This window comes from Episyrphus balteatus, chromosome 1 (assembly GCF_945859705.1).
Source record: "Episyrphus balteatus chromosome 1, idEpiBalt1.1, whole genome shotgun sequence".
Classification (NCBI taxonomy): domain Eukaryota; kingdom Metazoa; phylum Arthropoda; class Insecta; order Diptera; family Syrphidae; genus Episyrphus; species Episyrphus balteatus.
In genome coordinates this window covers 118368612-118382738 of record NC_079134.1, presented here as the reverse complement: position 1 = coordinate 118382738, position 14127 = coordinate 118368612, and the positions used below count along the sequence as shown (strand labels likewise).

The following is a 14127-nucleotide window of genomic DNA, read 5'->3' as shown; positions in this document are numbered from 1 at the left end:
TGTGGATAACACAAACCGATTCGCAACCTTGGGCGATCTACAATTTTTAAAGAGTACGTCCACCAAGAGACGTTACTCAAAAATTCCAACGCAACCAACAGACGAATCCGTGGAGAATCTGGTGGATAGCAGCAAGATATACCACACCACTGCTACCTCCACAGCCACCAACGCCTCCGCCACCACCGCCATAACCGCCGCCGCCACCATAGACAACACCGATAACTCAGCCACCACCACCACCACCACCTCTAATGGAGCAACGAAAGCCAGCATCAGTGCAAATTCAGTTACACAAGAGAGATCATCGCAGGACAACACAGGAGGAGGTTCCAGCCATCATAAAATTAAATCAAGTAAGTTTTGCCCAGCAATTATATTAGAAAACACAAACATTATGAAATTAGAAACAGACTTAAATAAATTATCAAAAACAGGTGATTTTAAATTTTATTTTAAAAATAACAAAAATACATCAAAATTATACGTAGACAATCCCAAAGTCCACCAGGAGCTGATGGACAAGATAAGGGAGAGTAGGGACATTCAAGGTTTTTCCTATACATTAAAAGAAAACAAAACAGTAAATTTAATCCTTAGAGGCTTGACATCTGATTTTAATGAATCAGATATCTTAAATTATTTAGAGGGCGTCCTCCCGGGGACCGTTGAAAAGGTGTCGGTCTTTTCTACGGAGAGATCAAGGAGCATAGGGTTTAATACAAATCTTTTCCTAGTAAGGCTTTCAAAGGGTATCCCTTCTAACGATATAATAAAAATAAACTATATACTCAATACGAAGATCTACTGGGAGAAGCCCAGAGGTAACATCGGGGTGTTGCAATGTAGGCGGTGCCAGGGTTTTGGCCACTTGGCCAAAAATTGTGGCAGAAACTTCAAATGTGTTAAATGTATTCAAAATCACCTACCGGGCAATTGTCCAGTAAAACCGACTCAGGAGTCAAAGGCTCTATGCGTAAACTGTAAAAAGGAGCACCCAGCCAATTACCGTGGCTGCCAAATATATAAAGACTATATCAAGTCAAGGAAAAATATATTACTAGAAACTAAACAAAAAAGATTAGAGGGCATGAACATTACTAGAAATATTTCGAATGCTATTTTACCACAGAAATCTTTTGCTAGTTTATTTTCAAAAGAACCAAGCGTTCCCCTGGGTCTCACCCAACCAATTACCACAAATAACAACTATTTGAGCCAATTTCTAGACCTTTCTAAAGACCTATTTGGCATTGGGGTTTCCGAGCTTCTAACAAAAATCGAAAACTTTGTTAAAAACATAAATAACAGCAAATCTCTGCAGCAAAAAAGACTGGAATATTTGAACCTCCTTAATGAGGTCATGATTAGCGCACCATAATGATTTTAAAAATTTTAAGCTACAACATTTCGTCCTTAATTGAACAGAGCAGGAGAATAGAATTCCTTAAAATCCTCCTAGCTCAAAATATCTCAGTGGCGTTCATTCAAGAAACCCACTTACAACACAGACATAAAATATTTTTAGATAACTACAATTTCCTATCCAATCCTAGAAATCAAGGTGTTGCTATAGCAATAAAAAATAATATTAAATACACTACAGTGGAACTACCTAATTCACTGTTCCCGAGTATCTTCTGCCATATAAATCTCACCGTGAATAACATATCAAAAAAAATATTATTGGGTTCCTTATATTTTCCAACAAATTGCCAATCTCAACTAATGATCGAGGAACTTATAAAAATTAACACTCTATCAGAAACTTATGACGGGACCATCCTTGGGGGTGATTTAAACGCAAGACACCCAAATTGGGGTGACTCGAAAGTCAACCAAAATGGTAGAAACCTAGTCAGCTGGTTTAACAATAATAACCCTCAACTGGTCAACATTAACCCTCCTGACCCGACATTTCCAAGAAGCTCGGCTTACCTTGATCATTTTTTAATCTCTCCAAATCTTATTAATGTTTATGATAAAAACTACACAATAAACACACTTCCCACTTTCAGTGATCACTTTCCAGCAATTCTGGAACTAACTTTATCAGAAGCAATCCTCCCCCTAGTAGAACCCTACATAGGAAAATCATTCAAAAATACTAACTGGACCAGTTTCAGGAACGACCTCGATCTGGCCTTAGTACCAAATCTCCCTTCACACTTCACTTCACTTTCTAATGCACAAATAGATAATAAGATAAGAGTTTTCAATGAAACCATATCAAGCACTCTTGACATTCATTCCTCTTGTGTAACAAGAAATTATGGAAAATATAAAAACCTCCCCAGTGATATCACGAAACTTTACAGTATAAAACACCTATGGCAAAAGGAACTCAAAAAGATTTTCCACAGGTCATACAATAGAGTTAACAATGAATATAAAACCCTTTCCAACAAAATTTCCCTGCTTAAAAATATAATCAAAGAAAAAGTTAGTATATGGATAAATAATCAACTCGGTCTCAAACTTAGTAAAATAAAACCAGGTCCACAAGCTTTTAAGGAAGCAGCAAAGTTAACGGGGAAAAAGAAACACTTTATTTGTGATCAAATTTCCCATGAAAACCGCATCATTACAGATGAAACCGAGAAAGTTAACGTTTTGAAAGAGCATTTCAAACACTTATATACCGAAAATATTCCAGTCCATGACCCCAATGTAGTAGCTGCAGTCCAGTCTGATATGACATGTTTAGCTGACTCTTTACCCGAGAGAATCTTCATTTTTTCAAATGAAAATTCTGCAATTTTCCAAGATAATCACTTCTTTACATCTATCCCAGAAGTGACAAATACAATCAAGAGTTTAAAAGCTAAGAAATCCTCAGGCCCAGATAATATTTCAAACTTTGTCCTCAAAAAAATTTCACCTGAAGCAATTAAATATTTAACTATCATTTACAATAATTGCTTGAATAATGGATACTTTCCAACTGCATGGAAGACTGCTAAAATCATCCCTTTATTGAAAAAGCCTAATATATACACACTAGATAATTTCAGACCAATCTCGATGCTCTCGAACGTAGGGAAAGTCTTTGAAAAAATACTTATGAATAAAATTGAAAAACACACCGATGAAAATATTGAGTTTATCCCAGACCACCAATTTGGCTTCAAAAAGTCTCACTCTACAGTTCATCCACTGTTAAAAATCCATAACGAAGTCACAGTTAATCTGAGACAAAAAAAATGCACCGTGGCTTGTTCCCTAGATATCGAGAAAGCTTTCGATAGCGTGTGGAGAGAGGGTCTTCTTTTTAAGATCAGGCAAATGGAGTTTCCACCCCATTTAGTTAATATGATTTACAGCTTTCTACACAACAGATATTTCTTCATACAACTCCAACAAACAAAATCGGAAAAATGCCCTTCTTACAGAGGAATTCCTCAAGGCTCAATTTTTGGCCCAAAACTATATAATCTCTTCATCCACGATTTCCCACATACAGTATATTCAAACAACACCATTATTTCAGAAGCCATCCTTTTTGCAGACGACACTATCGTCTACGCTCCCGCTGAATACCCAACAGAAGCTCTCATCAACCTCAAGAGACACCTAGTGTTAATCAACAACTTCTACAAGACCTGGGGCATCCAGATAAATAAAAGTAAATCAGAAGCTATCTGCTTCCGCAATGCCAGTGGAAAATGTAATCCCAAAGTTGTAAGGGAAAGCAAAAATCTGAAGCTCTCCCTGGATAACATTAACATCCCATTTAAGAATAAACTCAAATACCTGGGTATTCAATTCAACAACTTGCTTAAATTTAACCCTCACGCCAGAGAAAATAAGGCTAAAGCCAGAAAAATATCCAACATCCTTATGCCTTTCTTAAGGCACCCCATGCTCAATAAAAAATCAAAGCTTCTATTTTATAAAACACTGATAAGACCGATACTAATATACGCATTCCCGGTTTGGTTCAGCATTTCGCCGACGATCTTTAGAGAATTTGAAATCTTTGAAAGAAAGATGTTACGCCTCTGTGTTAGTAAAAATTTCAAAACAAGAAACAAAAGATACTCAAATACGTATATTTATAATGAAGCAAATATAACTCCTTTGATCAAATACACAGTCGAACTTATGTCTAAGAACATAAACAAAATGCAATATTCAGACAACGACTTGATCAAGGGCATTTATGATTCTCAAAATAATACATCTTGGCTTGAATCTCTCTATCCATCACCCATCAGCATAAAAAATATTAATCTCCAATCAACTCCTGATGGAATCCCAGAATTTTTCTTATCCTCAATCAGAGGAAGCAACAGGGGCTAACTTTAGCTAAATCAATGCAACTTATCACCTATATAAAAGAGAGAAAAAAAAAAAAAAAAAAAAAAAATGAAAATTATATAAAGTTACATAAAGACTAAAATCACCTGAAAAAAAAAAAATTATCATAAACAAAGTAAATGAAATCAAATCAATTAACACAATTCTAAATCTTAATAATTAAATCCTAAACAAACACAAAATACATTCAAAGTAATTATAATTATCATACATCATTATTATTGACTAAAGCTGGGTCAAAACTATACTATTATTGTTTGCTTTGCCTTCAACTATAATGTACTAGTTCTAAGAATAATAAAAACGAGAAATGATAAAATATTTTCAATTACACTAACAACACTCATCATTCACTACAAAAAACACACTTAAATAAAATTTTATCTCCAAAAGAAAAATATATAAAAGAAAACTAAATAAATCATTGATTAATCTCAAACAAGTAACATTTAACATTCAATTTTCAAAATATCAAAATGAAAGTAATCCTAAATGAATAAAAATAAAACAAACAAACACTCAATTTTATGAAGATACAAATTATAAGTAAAACAAAAATATCTATATCAACAAAATTCGAAAACAAATGATAAATAAACAAAAAAAAAAAAAAAAAAAAAATATAAATATCAAAACTGACATCTAGTAGGTCATCTCAATAAATACCAAAAAGAAATCATATGTTCAATTATATCTTTATGTCATATATTCGTTCATCTCAATCTCTGTATTTATAATGTACCTCTTCTATCTTATTGTATATATATGTATCTTATTATTTTAGTATTAGTAATGACAAACGTCAAAGAAAATTTTTAGTTCGTGAGCGAGAACCATTATACTCTTTAAGAATGAAAAAGACAAGCCATGTTGGCACTCAAAAATAAATTAATCGAAAAGGAAGGCCATACATTACAGCCTCCAATCATTATACAAGAAAGAAAAGTCCAGATATGTATTCCTATGTATTCATGTAACTATCTCGTTTTAAAGTCTCAATAAAATACAATACAATACAATACAACTTCACTTCTGTTATCTTCTGTGCCAAAACGCCGAAGAGGTTCCAATTAATTTGGGTTATTAAATTAATAAAGTATTTTCAACTTATAATTCGTGTAGACTGACCAGAGTCCACGAGTAATAACTATATTAATTAAATTATAATAATAAAAAAAAAAAGAAAAATGACTGAACGATATACATTCGGAGGATCACTTAATGCAATAACTTGTCATGCTTGGAACAAGGATCGCTCACGTTAGTACCAAATTTAATAAAATGTACAACCTTCAATAATACAAAATTGTTTCTTTTTAGAAATTGCATTATCACCAAATAATAACGAAATTCATATTTATTCTCGTGAATTGAATTGGAAGCTAGTGGACGTCCTAAACCAACATGATTTACGTGTTATGGACATTGATTGGGCCAGAAACACCAATCGCATTGTCAGCTGCGCTGCTGACCGAAATGCCTATGTTTGGTCCCAAGGTGAAGACGGCAAATGGAAACCAACTCTGGTGTTGCTTCGAATTAATAGAGCAGCTACTTGTGTGAAATGGTCTCCAAGTGAAAATAAATTTGCCGTTGGGTCTGGGGCTCGACTTATTTCGGTTTGTTATTTCGAATCGGAAAACGATTGGTGGGTTTCGAAGCATATCAAGAAGCCAATTCGATCAACAATTACATCTTTGGATTGGCATCCAAATAATGCTTTGCTTGTTGCAGGTTCAACAGACTATAAGGTAAGTTGAATCATAATAAAAGTATTTAATGAGTAGTAATGAATAATATGACTCAAGTATTTATAAATGTATTAAAAAATGAGTCATTGAGTAGATATGATAAAGATATTTTAACTGAAAAGCAACAAGATACTATTTTGATATTGCCATATTTCGTGGAAATTGTTTATCTGTCACAGTATCACTGGTCACTGGTCTTCAAATGTTAAAGCTTCAAAACAACTTTAATGTTCCTGAAAATTTAGTTGAAGATTTATTACTTGCGTCTACATCTGTCTCATTTATTATCTTACTCTTTTTTTCAGTGACCAGAAATAACAGTCAACCTTTATTTTTTTCAATTGGTCTCTGAGAGTTACCACATTACTTTAAATACAGTCATGGACAGAGAAATAGCACACTATTGAGAAAAATCATGCGAATCGAATTTTTGATATTAGGAATGCTTTTTATAATATTTTTTCTTTTGGTATATCGTCAAAATAAAGTGATAAAGACAAAAATATCTTAAAAGTACCGTTATTTTCTATATTTATTTGCACTAGCAATATAATACTTTTCCTGTCTTTTTCGCTCATGTACATAGAAAATAGCACACATTTGTTTGACCGTTACATTTTTATGTAACTATTTCATTAACAAGTATTTTGAAAAAAAAAAAAAAAAAATAAATGGACAGAAAAATCATTAAACTGCGAAAAAAGGAAGAATTACTTTCGATCTTCTTGTCAAGGGAAAAATCCTACTCAATTAGCTTAAACTCTAAGGCCCATTTGCTGAAACGAAACTTAAATAGTCAAGTAAAACCTAAAGAGCTAAGTTTTACATAACGGTTTGCTCGAATTTCAAACTATGTCATAAACGATCCTAAGTTTAACATAACTTAGGGGGAAGAAATTGTAGAACATAAGCAGTTAATGTTCTACTTAAGCATTTTTATTAAACGAAAAAGAAAAGAATGCGGCTTAAGAAATGGATGTATGTAGTCAATTATCAATTTAATAGAAATTTACTCACTTTTATTAGCATTTACCATCTACAGATGGAAAAACTTTCAACACAAATTTTTGAAATACTGTTTACTTTTTGTTATCATAATTTTCATTCTTAGTTTTGTCAAACGCACACATTTAAAAATTAAATTTTTTCAAATGAATATTTTTCAAAATTAAATTTAACATATATTTTTGGTCACTTTCACTATTGAATCTTTTTTTTCTGTAATAAAAAGACACAAACTTTTCTTAACAACAAATTTGTTGCATTCTAACTGCTTAATTTTCTCTAAAACAATTCGAATTTTTTGACTTTTCTATCGATTTGACATTTGGATTTGAAGTTCTCAGCGATTTATATCATGAAAGTAAATCATTGCTGAGTTCCATATAAATATTTTTTAGCAATGTAGAATAAAATAAGAAGAACTTAAGAACTATGTTTGACCTAGTTAGGATTCAAATTTATGACCCGTATAGCAAATGGGCCTACATTTTTCGAATAAATGATAGATAAAACCATTTATTTAGAAAGAGCAAATAGAAATTTAAACACTGAAATTAAATTGCGTTAACTTCTTCCCCGCAAAACTTCCATACGAGTGGATAGAGCGATCACAAAGAAACGCAAATATGGGCCTTTTAAGTCATCTCGCACGATTTTGCCCGAAGTAAATATAGAATTCGGTGAAAAAAGTGTCAAGCAGACTTTTAATACTTCATGATGCTGAGTTGTATAGACGGGTTAGCAAGAAAAATCCAATGATATAAAATGAAACATCAATGATCGCGTGACATTAGCTAAAAACACATCTGAATAAAAACATGAGAATCTTTTGGAGTGATGAAATAAAGGTTAACCGCATTGGAACCGATGACAAAACATTTGTCCATCGTCCTAAATGTAAAAAAGACAAGCCAAAGTATTATCTCAAGACGATGAAACTAGGAGGATAGGATTTGATGGTCTGGGGTGCATTTTCCTGGCATGGTAAGGAACCATTGGTTAGGTGGATGGCAGAATTGATAAATTCTTTTGTCTTAACATTACATTAGAATATCAAAGAACCATATTTCTCGCCAGTTAATTAGATATTCTAGATATTCATATATGACAATGACCCAAACATGCATCAAAAATAGTACAAGATAGGTTTTCGGACCAAAAAATCCATGTTTGCATCTAGCCATCTCAAATTCACGATCTTAACCCCATAGAAAATTTATAAATTGATGTCAAGGTTAAGCTTGGGGAAACAAAATTCGAAAATTCAAACGTGCTACCGTACTCCACAAAGTGGATACCAGACGTTAGTTGAAAGTTTGCCAAAGAGGTGCCAAGGAACTTTGAAGACCGTGGTCTACTAATAAGTTACTAACTTGGTAGTATTGAATTTATTGAAAATTGTAAGAATTTTTGCTTAGAAATGATTATTTTTATGATTTTAGGAATTCTTTACAAATCATAATTTTTAAAAATTGAATTGAAATGAAATTATTTATAATTTATAATTTTATTAATCCCCATAAGCTAGTGCTTGCCCTGATATAAAAATTATAATAAATAAGTTAAAAGGTCCCAAATAAATTCAATTATTGTAAGAAAAATCAAAAGTGTGCTATTTCTTTGTCCATAGCTGTAGGTTTCGGTTAAGGTTTGAGATTTATTTAAAAAAATCAAAAATAAAATTTTAACGTTTTTCGCTGAAAATAAAACAAAAATGGTTAATTCAAAGGAAAATGTCGAATTATGTCAAAAATGTTTTTATTTTGAAAAATAAATATGGAACGGCTGTTTTTTCTTAGTTTATGCATAGTTTCACAATAGACTCTCAAAGTTCTTCGATCCAAGATTATATCTCTTTTTACTTATAATAAAATGTAAAGATGAAAATGTCCTTTCCACTGTGGTAGTGTGATTTGAGTTGATGGGACGACAAGCACAATCAATGCAATTTCGAATATATCAGGGGGCCGATATTCTAGTTGATAAATTTGCAGATGAGATTTATACTCTCAGCGATAAATATCACTGGTTGAACGAAACATAAAAAAAAATTCAAAATAAAGCTTTCTCTCAGACCTTGACCGAAATTTTGTATGACCTTTATTGAAAACGGCAACAAATAAAAGTTATTAAAGAACCTTTCAAAAGGTTGAGATTTATTTCTAATCTCTGCTATTTATTGTACTTTATTCACGATCTCTATTAGGTATACAACATTCGAACCCATGACTTTGAACGAAGTTCTTCTCTAGGTAAGAAAAAGTGTCTTAACAGCACCTGTTCTGAAAATCCATTTATTTCAAGTAAAAATAATGGCACCCCTAAAATATTATAATTGAAATTCCATTAGGCATGAATATCTTGACCATACTTGTCAAATACAGAGATTTTTTTTAGCCGTACTACACGAGTGTGTACTGCATTACCCGCCTCCGTTTTTCCTCGCCACTTCAAAGCTCAGAACTTCAAAACTAATATTAATCGGTTTTCTCCTTTCAAAGCCCTCCCTATTTTCCTAACACTCGTGCTGTGTTCATCATTATAAGGGTAAATTAAAATCCCTTGAGTGCGCGCTAATTATAAAAAAAAACTTAAGAAGTTTCTTGAAATATAGGGTGAACTTTTGCCTCTAGTCTCAAAAATAGACTAGACCACTCTGTTTGATAAACGCTTTCATTTCGCAAACAAAATTGAATGCAACTTCTTTTCCCAATAAAATCAGACAACTGAAAACCGAAGAATTCGGGAGCTTTCATCCGAGTTCGTGAAAGTCCTTGCCTCTGGACCATTATGGAGGATTGGAATGATAAGAGTCTTGTCATAATAATGATACAAGGAAAAACGTAAACCAAATGAAAAGATGCTTTTATTTTCAAAAACGAATTTTAATATTTTCCTCCTGGCCTGAAGCTTTGGCACTGAGTTATAATATAAGTGATTCTGATCCCTCAGAAATTTACCTACGGCAGAACAGAATATTGCCATTCTTCTTCCCCTCCCATGGTCATCCCGAATACATTCGGAATGATGTTGCGTATCAACTCCAACCGCAATACGGCCACTGTTTCCCAAAACCCCTACACAATTCGGGTTGGCTTCGACATTCTGTCCAGACAACACCCGAAGGAAAGTATGTTGAAATCTTCGCCGAGTTAAACGAGCTAAAAATATCTGTAACGCTCACATTGGGAAGACCTAGTTTTTGCATGATTGCCAAATAAGACAAAATAATGTCATGTCCAAAAGGTAGCAAAATGGCTTGGTCTTTTTCAAGAACATTAAAAACTCAATCACATCGTCGATCCCAACGCTCATCTTCAACGACATTCTGTTGTGCAGATAAAATCGTCATGCGTTGAACTCAGCACACTTCAATTGTGTTGTTTACTTTGATTATCCATTCGGTATCATCTCTCGGATATTGTTTTGGGTCAATAAAATTGCAAAAGTGTGGCGACGATTATCCACTGTGGAAGTTGGGTTCGCGATTATCGAAATGACACGATAAGTGGAGTCTTATTTTAAACGGATAGCTTGTGTGTTAATTTAATTCCAGCGAATTCCCAAGAATAACTTCGAAAACTTATAACAATTCCAACTGTCAGTACTGCTGCCGATTCTACGCTTCCAAATAGTAACATGGCTCCTCCCGAGCTCGAGAGTGTAAATTTCACTATGAAGCACATATTCGTTTTGTTTTTTGTATCACTTACCGTTTAGTCATTACAACATTTCAAAATATCAAATGTAATTTGATAAAATAACAAATATAAAAATATCAAGAAAAATATATACAAGAAAACTTTGTATAACAATTTTTTGTAAGATAACCTCAGCTACAATTTTGTAAAACATAATATTTGTCTGAAACCTACCGTTTTAAAAATAAAAAATGTTGTTACCTTTGATCCCTTATAAAATTTTTTCTTTACTTTGACAATTTTTCGTCTATTCTTACTGGACTGTAACTACCGATATTCTGTGCCAAACATCGAGGAACATGCCATTGAACTAAAAAAAAACTTGAAAATTAAGAAAAAATCTACCTTAAATAGAAAAAATATCTAAGAACAACACTAAGCAATAGCTTATTTTAAAGCTTAACAATACATCTTACTTACAACTTTCACAAATTTTACACATGTTCGGCACCGACAAGCAGACTAGCGGTTCCTTATATAACTGATTTAAGACTAATATAGTGGTATAATTTAGTACACATTACGCAAGACCTTCAAACTTTAGGTCGATGGCTTTTAGACTATTAGGAATTCATGTTTTTCGTTTAAATAAATGAATAAAAGTCGTATACGAATGAATGTTAATCACACTTATAACCTATAAGCTTTAAGTTTATTTACACAAATGAAAAATGGTATAACTTAATATCACTTTTATAATTTATTTTAGGTTCGCGTTTTTTCAGCTTACATTAAAGATATCGAAGACCAACCAACTCCAACACCATGGGGTAATCGTATGACCTTGGGGCATTTAATGGCTGAATTTAAAAATGCAGCCAACACTGGTGGTGGTTGGATTCATAGTGTTAGCTTTTCTGGTGATGGCAATCGTATATGCTGGGTTGGTCATGATAGCTGCATCAATATTGCAGACTCAACCAATGGAAACATTATACGATGCAAGACTGAGCATCTTCCATTTTTAAGCTGTGTTTGGATTAGCCTAGATTCGGTTCTAGTAGCAGGACATAGTTGTGTTCCTTTGATTTTCTCTTTAGATGGGAATAAAATAAATTTCTCTGCTAAGCTCGATACTACGCAGAAAAAGGAGTCTAGTGGAATATCAGCTATGCGTATCTTCCAGTCATTGGATCGAAATTCTAGATCGGAGAATTCTGACTCTTTTATAGAGTCGATTCATCAAAATGCTATTTCGTGCGTTCGAATCTATTCCGGAGACAAGCTGTCTTGCAAAAAAATAAGCACTTCGGGCACTGATGGTCAACTCGTTATTTGGGACTTGGATTCAAAATTGATTAACTCCTTCAAAGGACTTAATCTTGATGGGAAGTAGGCAGTTAAATTCCGGTTAAATTTATAAAAAGCGTTTAGCATTTAACAACAATATCTCTAAATTTTTTTATCAGTTCTAAATTTCGTTTCAAGATTGAAATATATGCTTGGGTATAGAAATCATAAAGCTTTAACTACACATTTTTTTTTACCATATCTACATGTATTTCTATGTTTTGTTTTTGTATCTTTATTGGGCTAAAATATACATATATGCTTGTGAAACAATTCAAATTTTTTCAATATAATATTTATTTTTAACTAAATTGTGAAAATAAATTATTAAGGTAAATACGATTTAAAGCACAGCATGTGGTTCAGCAGGAAAGTTTTTTCATTTTTTTTAAGTATGTAGGTCACAATTTCAGGCTCTGATAAGCGTTTTAATAAGACTTGGTAAGTAAGCCCTGTCTGAACCCTGAGTATTATCTTAAAAAGGTGTCTGTAACCCCCAGTTTCGCAGTGGAAGTCATAATTTGGTTTAAACGTTTTTTGTTCTGCGTTCAATTTGTAGCTTATGTTAAATGAAGGTATTCTATCTTTCAAACATCAGTGTTTGAAACCAAGGCACTATCGCTCTGACGTTATGTACCGTTACATTTTCTTTGACTTCTTATTTTTTAAATAAAGGCAAATGAATGTAAGGTAAGTATACTTTTTTGTACAACCGTTACTAATTCATTACCAAAAAGTTTTTCACAGCTATCAAAAATTTTGTCATAACAAAAACTCTAGAAAATTTTATTTTCTTTAATAAATAACATGTTAATAACTTTTGATATTGGAGGTATGAATGAGTACATTATATTATGGCACTTGAATTTATTCATAGACCCTGAAAAATTTCAAGTTATCGCAAAAAAAAAAACCATTTTCAATGTTTTCATGCTTCAATTTTTTTTTAATAAGTCATTCTTCGGAAAATTTGAGATGTTTTCTGCACTTTTAAATAGAGGAGTATTTGTTATTTTTTAAATATATTTTTTTTAAATTCAAACACCAAATGGGAAGTAGATTTTTTAAATTGAATCTAAAAGTTTAGATAAACTGTAAAACGTAATTCGATTCAGCATAAATTGAACACCAAATCCTATTTATGCTGAATCAAATTACCTTTTATTTATGAAAATCGGTTAGAAATTATGGGAGCAATGATTACTTTACTCGAGGAAGAAATTTTAATTTATTGGGATAATCGAAGAAATGAAAAACTAATTTCTCTATTGATACAATACTTTTAACCTGACCTATTATCTTTATGTATTTTGGCATGCTGCATCCAAATTTGAAGTCACTTTTACCCAAACACCCTCAAAATTTTGAGTAAATTGCAAAAAAACATGAAAATCGGATTGAAATTGGGGATTTTAACAATCTACTCATTATTTTGAGAGTGTTTGGGCAAAGCTGACTTCAGATTCGGATCGTCGCAATACAAACACAAACTTTTGATGGATAAATTTCAGTTTGATCAGCGATGCCATCTGGCATCACGGGGCCTTAATAGGTTACGAATATTGATCCGATATAAAACTAATTTGAATCCTTCTTCTCAGAACTAAAACAAATTTCAAAGAGATACAATTTCAAGCCGCGGTAGGTTTTACAAAAATGGATCCCAAAAGTAATGACGCAGATTTGTTCGAAATGATTTCAGAATTCCAAATTTTTAAATTTCTTGAGTTACAGCCATTATACATACATATATGTATATAACGCCTGTAACTCAAAAAAAGGATCAGGTACGGTTTCGAATTTTACATTTTTGTAAAACCTGCCGCGTCTTCAAGACCACCGTATGTAAGGTACCATAATTTCTAAAAATAGTACTGAATCTTGTTGTTTACCTCGAGGGGTTTTGTTACTAGACTCTTTAACCTCATTTTTACTTTCGCGTTTTGCTCGGCGGGATTTCGTTACACTGCAATTTAATTTGCGGGATTTCGTTCTGCTCTCTTTTCCATTCTTTCAAATTTCACACGCATGCAAGAATCGTTAAGAGTTGTTTGTCACTAGAA

General features: G+C 32.6%; 1 protein-coding gene and 1 long non-coding RNA gene across 3 annotated transcripts; one reads left to right on the top strand and one right to left on the bottom strand.

Annotated features, from left to right (window-relative positions):
- Window positions 1–4033: 4033 nt before the first annotated feature.
- Window positions 4034–4827, bottom strand: LOC129906225 (uncharacterized). 2 transcript variants are annotated; one of them, XR_008770749.1, is made up of 3 exons: window positions 4675–4827; window positions 4532–4608; window positions 4034–4330 (listed from the first exon to the last, which is right to left on the bottom strand). It is a non-coding gene; the product is annotated as an uncharacterized LOC129906225 (long non-coding RNA). The 2 variants fall into 2 exon arrangements; XR_008770748.1 differs by lacking the exon at window positions 4675–4827 and having other exon boundaries at window positions 4532–4666.
- A 538-nt stretch (window positions 4828–5365) lies between these two features.
- On the top strand, window positions 5366–12337 carry LOC129906221 (actin-related protein 2/3 complex subunit 1A-B). The gene is made up of 3 exons (XM_055981899.1): window positions 5366–5580; window positions 5641–6071; window positions 11484–12337. The coding sequence occupies exons 1-3, from the start codon at window positions 5508–5510 to the stop codon at window positions 12108–12110; spliced, it is 1131 nt and encodes a 376-aa protein (XP_055837874.1). The 5' UTR covers window positions 5366–5507; the 3' UTR covers window positions 12111–12337.
- Window positions 12338–14127: the final 1790 nt, after the last annotated feature.

What these genes read in the sequence shown, in the direction of transcription:
- LOC129906221 (XM_055981899.1), top strand. Translation starts at nt 5,508, where the DNA reads ATGACTGAACGATATACATTCGGAGGATCACTTAATGCAATAACTTGT. An exon ending in TTGGAACAAGGATCGCTCAC is followed by an intron (nt 5,581 to 5,640) that starts GTTAGTACCAAA and finishes GTTTCTTTTTAG; the next exon opens with AAATTGCATTATCACCAAAT. An exon ending in CAGGTTCAACAGACTATAAG is followed by an intron (nt 6,072 to 11,483) that starts GTAAGTTGAATC and finishes AATTTATTTTAG; the next exon opens with GTTCGCGTTTTTTCAGCTTA.